Below are 9706 nucleotides of genomic sequence, written 5' to 3'. Positions count from 1 at the left end.
AAGTGAGGGTTTGGTTAACAATAATGAATCTCCTTTCATGACTCTTTTCTCTCACGAATCTTCTCTCTCCCTCACGGCTATCTTCGTTCTCTCACTCACAGTTATCGTCTTTTTCTCACTCACAGCTACTCTCTCTCTCTCTCTCACGGTGACTCTCATCTCGTCTCCATACTCACCGCCTCTCGTCTCCCTCTCTCTCACGGTGACTCTCCTCTCGTCTCTCTCTCACGGCGACGACGATGGCGTCTGACGGCGACTCACGGTTACTCACTGCGACTCACGGCTTCTGGTCTCTATCTCACGGTGTAGTGTATTTTTCCCTTCCTTTTTATCAACAAATGTCTCTGTTTTTTTTTGTCTTAGTATGTTTAAACTTTAGGGTTTATCATATCTGTTTTGTACTGATTATGTATTTATTTGATCTTCTTTTGCTATTAGGTTGATTGATTTATTTTTGTTGATTTATTGCTGCAACCATGTCATCATCAAAAAATTCGCACGAAACTGAAGTAAGTTGATTGATTTTGTTTTGGTTCTTGTTGTTGATGTACTGAATATGTCTTTTAGTTTTGTTATTTTGGGTGCACTGATTGCTACTTATTACAGTGAAATTAATAAAAAAAATTCTCCATAAATTTAAGGTACGGATGAGGCATTGCTGTATCCCGACTAATTTGAGCAGAATCAACGAAAAATTAACTGCAGTTCAACGTGCCCATATCGAAAACACCCCATTCAAATGGGCGTTGGATATTTCTAACGACTTCTCAATCTCGGGTGGTTTATTATGGGAGTTAGCAAGTAGATGAGACTCACGGAATAGGGGATTTCGGGTTAGGGAGAGGATAGTACCATTTACTGCTGTGGATGTTTATTTTGCTATTGGATTATCTATTGTTGGTAATACCCTAGTTGTAGAAGAAGACCAAAATGTGAAGCATTAGGTCTATTTAAAGGGGCTGAGGTAACCGTTACCAATATTTGCAAACAACTTCAGAAACACAGGAATAAATTAGTTAATTTTTCTAGAATTTACATATTACTCGCATTTGCAGAGTTTTACTTTCCAAAAACCGGGGATAAGGTATTCACGGGATTTATTAAACACTTAGATGATTTGGATTCACTTGATACATATAGTTGGGGTCTTGCTGTTTATAATTTTGTGGTTGCTAGTTTATGCGAGTCTTCAGCTGTGTTGATAAAAGGAAAAAACAAGTCACAGAGACACTTAAATGGGTGTGCTGCCGTATTGCAGGTATATGGATTATGTAATTTTATAGTACCATCTTCTATCTTGAAATTTTTAATTTACATCTTATATTTCTTATAGATTTGGGCATTCAACCACTTATCATTGGAGAAAGCACCTGCTGATTCTAGGTTAACTTTTCCACGGGTATTGAATTGGCCAATTATACGTATGCAGAAGAAAACTATTGAGAAGGCATTTAACAATAACATGGTAGTATTTTTGTGTGTGTTTTAATTGAGAAATATATGTTTTAATTTGTCGTTTGTTTGACTTGACTTTTGTTTTGTTAGATAATTGAAAGAGTGGTTGCAATAGAGGAAGAATTGAAATATGACATAGTCAATGCTGCCTTGTTTGAACAAGGACAACAATTTGTGGATCCTTATGATTATCAAAGATTGGTGGCTGAGAATAGAGATTTCCAAGAGAGGATAACAATTCTTGAGGGTGAAGTGAGGATGCTTAAAGAGGCCAAAGATAACACTCGGTTTGAAAATGAGGATGTCGAAGATGATCAACAAATTGTGAACTTTATCACCGAAGATGAAGTCGGAATTGCTGTTGGAGATGTTGGACATAACACTCCACCAAATGTTGATGCCAATGTAGTGGAAAACCAACCAAAGTCTACCTCCAACATGGCTACAAGACTTAAGAAGAAACCAAGGACGAAGCGTGGAAAAAGTAGTAGAATGAATTTATAAATAATTAGTGTTGTAGTGTAGAATTTGGTAGAATTTGATCCAATTTGTAAATATTGACAATTTGTGGTTGTATTTTTTTCTGTGCACAATGTATTTTGGCTATGCTAATGTCAAAAACAAAAAATTCCCAAAATCATCATCAATTTGTACAAACTTGAGATGAACCCACCAAAGGTGTTTCACATGTTGTCAAAAGATCCATGAATGACATATTACCTCCAACCTGAACAATAACATACAAACAACTAAAATATGACTCACATAAAACTATATATATATATATAGGGAGCATATCAAGTGAGAGCATTTTAAAATAAGAGATGAGAGGAATAAATATCAACCATTGGATTCATCAAGAGAGAGAAATTAATAGCCACATTAATGCATTAACCTTCTCTCTCTTGATGAATCCAATGGTTGATATTTATTTCTCTCATCTCTCATTTTAAAATGCTCTCACTTGATATGCTCCCTATATATATATATATATATATATATATATATATATATATATATATATATATATATATATATATATATATATAAATTAGTGACTTAATAAGTACACATAAGTTTTCCTCAACTAATACATATGAATTCCTCAAATATTACATAAGAATTCAAATATTATTTAATACAATCTTATAATGGACACAAACCACGATATTTGAATCTAAGCAATGTCCTCCATTAACAACCTTAAGAGATGATTCTACACAAATGTTACTTCCGAGCTGACTTCCCACCATTCCAATATTGGACTCCTACACATTTAGAGAAACAATAAAGTAAGATTCCACTACATTATATATGTATTTCAATAAGATATCATTTATGAACGAAAAGAGACATACCGTAGTAAGCTCAATGTGACCACTTTTTTTGGTTTGCTTCCTTGACCTCTTAATAATCGTGTCAGAGACAGATATTTTTCTTTTAGATGGAGGATGACCTTTGCGCTTGACATGTTTTGGGCTACGAATGTGATTACTATTGATTGGATTGGAATCCTCATTGAGATTCTCTTCAACAACTGCACTATCCTTTATGGACATATTAGAGCTAAACAAATGTAATGTTTCATGGAGGTCATCAATAGCCTCATCTGAATCAGCAGCTACTTCAACAACCTCATAAAAATGTTTGCATAATTTGTCAAATCTGTCCATTTTTTGCTTCAATTTTGTTACACCATAACTAGTCTTTATATATGAATGCTTCCTTTTAATATTTTTTTTTCCATCTCATTAAAATGTACTTATCCGGAAGGCTTGTAATCCTCTCCTGACTACACACGGATAACACATGGCGACACACAATACCTCTAACCTCAAACAATGAGCATTCACATTTGAAATCATGGTTTTCCTTGTTAAGCACAACTTTTAAGACTCACTCTTTACGTATCTCTCCAACTAATATCTCCTCCAACACATGATATGTAGGAAAACAACCTTCCACGCCTTTCAATGAGGTAGAACAATTCATTTTAGATCTGAATTCCACTTGAATTTCCTTGAATTTGGCATGAGTATACTCATTTTGGAATTGCTTCTCAATGGTCGAGTTTGACCCACATGGAATTGTCGTATCCATCGAATTAAAATCAGCTTCAAATTCCTTTTCTACCCGACTTCTAAGAGCATTATCATATTGTTTCACAAATTGATTTAGACTTGTTGTAGAATTTATATATCCATCAAAGAAGGCATGTATGCTCTCACTACGCTGCGTAGTAGACATACCGGCCCAAAAATATTTCCTTAACAAAGTTGGTGCCCACCGATGACGCTCCATATACAACCCTCCCAACCAATCATTCTCTTGGAGATTAAATTTTTCTATGAACAAACACCATTTTTGTTCAAAACCATCTGTTGTGAATGTATCATAGACTGCTTCTTTCATTGCATACTTGATCCTTTTGTATTCACCATATCCGCTAAGTTTTTCTAGAATTTTTTTCATTATATGTCATAAACACCACCTATGACGAGTTGTAGGGAAGACTAACTCAATAGCATTTTTCATAGCCTTACATTGATCGGTCACAATACCCATAGGTGGTTTTTCTAACATACAACGAAGCCATGACTTGAAAAGCCACACAAAAGAATCTGTTTCTTCACCTGATAGTAATCCACAACCAAGTAATGTTGATTGACCATGGTGATTCACACCTACAAATGCAACAAAAGGCATGTCATACTTGTTAGTCAAGTATGTTGTATCGAAAGTTACAACATCGCCAAAATATTCGTAAGCGGCTCTACTTCTTGCATCAGCCCAAAATACATCCCTCACATGAAAATCATCATCCAAATCTATGTCATAGAAGAAATTTGTATTTTGTTCCCTCATTTTACAAAAATAACTTATCAAAGTCTTACCATCACATTCTTTTCCAATTGCACGACGTTCTTTGTTAATATAATCTCTCACGTCCTTTTCACAAAACGGAATATTTTCATGACCGCCTGCATCTTTAACTAGCGATTGAAAAGTCTTGTTGATCCTTACTCCCGCATCATCATTGATTTGGATTGTTCTTCTCACGTGTAAGTTCATTTTCTTGTTGGCCTTGAACAATCTTGCTTTCGTAGGGCTAGTTTCATGAGAATGGATAGATTCAAATTGTGTAATGTACCACAAACCATCTTCTTTCATTTTAACACAAATCTTGGCAGGACAATTTTTCGCTCGAGATGGTAGTGTCTTTAACGTACATGAAATTTTTGAAACAGTTGATCCCCCTCTTGAACATGAAAGTATTAGGTAGTTGAGCTCTCCATCATCTCCCTTTTTTGATGACCTAATCCTCCATTCGAAACCCTTTTTCAAAGCATACTGCTGATAATATGTTTTAACTTCCTCTACACAAGAAAAGCACATTCCAATTTCGGGAACCCAACGTGAATCATCACCATCACCATCACCATCACCGTGATCAACTTCTACATCTTCCCTTTGGCTACCTCCACAATCTATCAAAATGTTTGAACTATCCATTATGATGCACAAACTGCACAAAATATGCCAATTAGATGTATAATATAAATTTATAACGAAGTTGGTTAATAGTGTGAAAAAGATGGTTAATGTTGTGTATAACTTGGTTAATAAACTCCAAACATGACAGTTTCAAAAGAGGTTAATACTGTGACACAAGTTGGTCAATACAGTATATAACATGGTTAATGAACAATCATGAAAAAATATGAAAATAATAACGTTTTATACTAATCTTTCATTATAAACAGTATAATATATGATTCAAAAGAAAAAAATTGGTATTATCGGAAGAAACAATAATGATACATAAAAACTTAATGAGTCAAATCTTCATCTTCATTGCTTAATGATGTCAAATAGTTTTTTTTCTTGATAGAACAAGTATTTGTTTGACCTTGGTGGAGATGGTGATGAAAAAATGGTGGGAGAAGAGGAAGAAAAACTGGCGCGGAAGCAAAGAAGAGGAAGGTATGAACATGTGGTTGGGGTTAAGAGAGAGAAAAAATACAAAACATGTGCACATGTGCAAAAGTGATAACATTATTTAATTATTTAATTTAACATAGTGGAATAGTTTTATACGGTGTAGTGTAACACCAAGGTGTACACATAGCATTTCTGTTCCTCAATAGTTTCATTAGGCTTTAATTTTTTTTTTCAAAGTTATAACCTACCAGTTTGCAACCATAAGACAAATCTACTAAATGACATATTTGTTAGATTCTAAAAATTCCATCTTGTCATTTTTCCTCTTTCTTTAATTCGTCATTTGTTCTAAATATTAGAACATAGATTTCATTAAGATTTTATATGACCATAATTCTCTCTGTTATTTATCAAATATATTTTCAATATATGCATCATATGTTTTTTCAAAATAAATATATATGTACAATATTTAATACGACATTTATTTTATAATAATAGAGATTATATTTTCAAGAGCCCTAAACTATTCCACAAACCGATACGACCGTTGGCTTGGGATTCAAACTTCTACCTCTGATTCTTCAAATTTCACCTCATAAATCAAACTTCTCAGATTTCAATACACCCACAACACAACAAGAACAAGAAAATATCTGAAGAATCAATTCAAGAAGCCATGAGATTCCACTTTCAGGAATCCAAATCCACCATCAACGATGATGAAGAAGATAATCGTGAAAACAGCTGCTACTACAATGGGTGCAAGAGAAACGCCAACTGCAACTGTGAATTTTGCATAGCCAGTATCAACGCAACCCTTGATCTCGTACCTAATAGCTCCTTAACCAAGTTCTCTTCTTCCAAACCCAATTTCAATACCTACTCTCCAATCACCTTTGATTCTTCCGTTTTCAACACACCAAGAAACCCTTCTAGCTGTATAACACCACCGGTCAGTCCTGTCGTCAAATCGAGTGCTAAATCGAATCAGGTTCAGAGGATGGAGATGAAGAACGAGGGTAAAAAGAGGTTTTTTTACTCGGGTGTTGGTGTGTTGAATGTGGTGATTGTTTTGGGGTTTCTTTTGCTTGCTGATTTTGTTTTGTCGAGGGCTGTTTCTGTGATTTATCAGCCTTCTTTGTCGTCGGATTTGGTGAAAAGGGTCGGTGAGAAATGTCATGAAATTCATGATTTGAATGGAAAGTTGAGATTTTTGCAGAAAGAATTGGGGAATGTTGTTCATGGAAGAGTTTCAAACTGTAGTTTTAATGATAGCTCGTGGGAAGTTAGCCAGGTATTGTGACTTTTGGACTATTTCATTATAAAAAAGTTTCTTGATTTGTTTAAAAAAACTTTGAATTTGAGATAAAAGATTACAATTTTATGGATTTTTGAATTTCTCTTTGAAAATTGTGTATAGGATGGTCTGTTATTGAATTCAAGATGCAAATTGTACAAATCAGCAATGGAGGAGGTTACAATTTGGGGTTGGCCTCTTCAAACAGCTGGAATGATCACAACCGGGATGTCTGTTCGAACCCTAACTATCTTATCTGGAAGAGTTACTGAGGTAAATTAAATTCTCCAAAATGCTTTTAGTTTCAATTTGTCATTGATTGAAAACACATACAGAACTTAATAATTTGAGAATGATTTAATGGATCAGTGTATGTTTATGTGAATGTGTCAGACACCAATGCACCTATGTAGCACTGACACCTCAAAACAAAGACGTGTGTGGCGTGTGGTCTGTTTGTAAGTGTCCGACACGACGCCTATACATGCGTCTGGTGTGTTGTGTGTTCATAAGTGTCTGAGACGACGCCTATACCGGTGTCTGGTGTGTTCGTAAGTGTCCAACACGAGGTCTATACATGCGATTATTTACACTTTATTCATTTTTTGAAATTAGTATCAGTGCCATCAATGTCTCATTATCGGTGTCATGTCTAGTGTGCGTGTTTGTGTCAGTGCTGCATAGGCCAACACGGGTCAGACACAACCTCAATCTAAATGGTCTGTATGTATACAAATAATATTGTTGGACTAACTTCATGTCGTTGTTGTTGTTGTGTTTCTGTTTTAAAGTGGAAAGATGGACAAGTTAGCTATTTGATTAGAAAGGCTAATACCTCATGGATACAACCAGAATGGGGTGCCTCTGTACTTCAACTAGATCCTAACACTTGGGTTCTTGAATATCAAAGGAGCTCTATTGTTGATGGTAAAGGATTGTTTTCTGCAGCAACGGAGTTATTCAAATACAGAATCTCAAGGAATATTGGCAAGATGAAGAAAAATCTCTGGCTGTTTGCTCTTAGTTTTGAAGATAATGGTAGCTACAATTGGTTCACAACAACAAACTATGAGTCTAAAACCCCAACATGAAGTGAATAGTAACTAGACTTGGGAGTTAAATCAATCTCAATCAGCACAACACCCTCATGTCTTGTGAGAAGCTCCAAGATCTTTACTGTAAAGGTTCTTTTTGACTTTGATTTTATCTGTCAATTCTTGATCAACAATATATTTGGAACCTCTTAGTAGTAGTGTTCACCTTTGAGTATAATTTTATCTTGATTCATTCATTTTTATTGTTATAATCAACAACCATGATCCTCATCCATTAAAGTAGCCTAGCATAGCTACTTCAGTGTCATATGAGTTATAAAGCAAAACCTGGTTCAACCAAAAATATGTCAAAAGTAAGCAACTTATAATGTATATAACTCTTGCAACTTTGCAAGCCCAATGTATTTTATAAAGGGGTTATGAAATCCTATGGAATTTTCAAAAATGCCTTTCTCGCACCGTTCGGATTTTAAAATCCAGACACCCAGAATGCACAAAAAAACTTGTCCGGATTTAATAATTTAGATGAGAGCTCAAGTTCATCTGAAGCATCCAGAATGCGAAAAACCCTGTTTGGATTTCAAAATCCGTATTGGTCCGAAATGCCCTTTTTTCTTCTAAAATTTTAATATTTTAAATACAATTAAGTCCGGATTTTTAAATCCAGACGAACTAAATATGACAAAAATGATATACTATACTATTGTCATTAGATGGTGAATCTGGATTACAATATCCAAACATGTCTATTTGTCTATTGGGTGCGTTCTGATTTCAATTTCTAAACAGTGCGGAAGAGTATTTTCGGATTTTCATAGGGTTTGAGATTACTAGTAAGCAATAAGCATTGCCTTTATAAACTCATGCAAGCCAAGCCCAACTTGTGCAAGCAGAAGTAGGACATACTTTTGTTTTTAGCCGCACAAGTCACTGCATAAAGAAGCCAAAATAATGACAGAGGTAAACTACATTGTCACATTGAACTTGTATTTATAAACAAACTTTCATTTTATGGATTTCTTAACCACTGATCAAACAATAATATCAACCATAATATCCAGGCTCTTGTTTGTTTTGAATACCGAACATCGTGTTAGGTTTCTAGTATTTTACTGTCAAAATCGGAAACCAACTCCACTGGTAAACATTAGCAATCTGAATAGAACATGCTCTAGTGATGCTCTTACAGAACAACAGGAGTGGTTTATGGCCCTAAAGCATTGACCCTACTGGACTAACATATTATAGATTTCTTCAAATTCCTTTTTCAATTGCTTTGATCAAGAGCACATGTTGATCATTTTAAATACTTAAAATATTACACCGAATAGTCCTCAGGCAGAAAGTACAGGTGCTGTTAGGGAATCACTAATAATGCACTAGCTTCAGGTGATGTTGTATAGATAGGTCTGTGAGTACCATTTTCAAATGATTCTGATACTTGTCTACTATATGGTACTGGTAGGGTAAACATAGTATTGTAAATTGATGTCGGCAACAACGAACCAAAGCACAAACAGTTACGAATGCGAGGGAAACTATAAGATTTACATTGAATCAAGTAGTTGGCTCGATTTTCGGGAACACGCGGGTTCACTCTTGCAGGCTATAACCAATCATTAGTATATAAAGACTCTAAAGCTCTGAATGGTATAGTCTATGTGTGGGACTTGTAGGACTTGTGACCTTTGAAATATCTCAAACACTAAAAAACCACAACATCTATCTGGTGAAAAGACAGAGCTACTTGTTTTTTTCTATAGAAAGTTAAGATCAAAGGAAAGTAATGATGCACTTTGTTAGGTTGATAATAAAGAGTTATTAGAAGTAATGGTAAAGTTTGTTTAATAATTGTTTCAGTTGTAGATCAAATTTGATTACTTTCGATTGATTCCATCTTAACTAAAATTTTTCAGCACTTGAACTAATTATTTAGTTACTTTAGTTAGTTTCT

At 34.7% G+C, this 9706-nt stretch overlaps 3 protein-coding genes across 3 annotated transcripts; 2 read left to right on the top strand and 1 right to left on the bottom strand.

The window, feature by feature from the left end:
* Nucleotides 1–1337: 1337 nt before the first annotated feature.
* Nucleotides 1338–2032, top strand: LOC131636875 (uncharacterized). The gene is made up of 2 exons (XM_058907463.1): nucleotides 1338–1465; nucleotides 1546–2032. The coding sequence occupies exons 1-2, from the start codon at nucleotides 1424–1426 to the stop codon at nucleotides 1957–1959; spliced, it is 456 nt and encodes a 151-aa protein (XP_058763446.1). The 5' UTR covers nucleotides 1338–1423; the 3' UTR covers nucleotides 1960–2032.
* Nucleotides 2033–3933: 1901 nt separating this feature from the next.
* On the bottom strand, nucleotides 3934–4968 carry LOC131636887 (protein FAR-RED IMPAIRED RESPONSE 1-like). Its single transcript, XM_058907477.1, has one exon. The coding sequence runs from the start codon at nucleotides 4966–4968 to the stop codon at nucleotides 3934–3936; it is 1035 nt and encodes a 344-aa protein (XP_058763460.1).
* Nucleotides 4969–5858: 890 nt separating this feature from the next.
* LOC131636876 (uncharacterized) lies at nucleotides 5859–8168 on the top strand. The gene is made up of 3 exons (XM_058907464.1): nucleotides 5859–6694; nucleotides 6821–6970; nucleotides 7489–8168. Exons 1-3 carry the CDS (start codon nucleotides 6077–6079, stop codon nucleotides 7786–7788), a joined length of 1068 nt encoding a protein of 355 aa, XP_058763447.1. The 5' UTR covers nucleotides 5859–6076; the 3' UTR covers nucleotides 7789–8168.
* Nucleotides 8169–9706: the final 1538 nt, after the last annotated feature.

This window comes from Vicia villosa, unplaced genomic scaffold, assembly GCF_029867415.1.
Source record: "Vicia villosa cultivar HV-30 ecotype Madison, WI unplaced genomic scaffold, Vvil1.0 ctg.001848F_1_1, whole genome shotgun sequence".
NCBI classification, from domain to species: Eukaryota; Viridiplantae; Streptophyta; class Magnoliopsida; order Fabales; family Fabaceae; genus Vicia; species Vicia villosa.
This window is presented reverse-complemented; position numbering and strand designations above follow the sequence as displayed.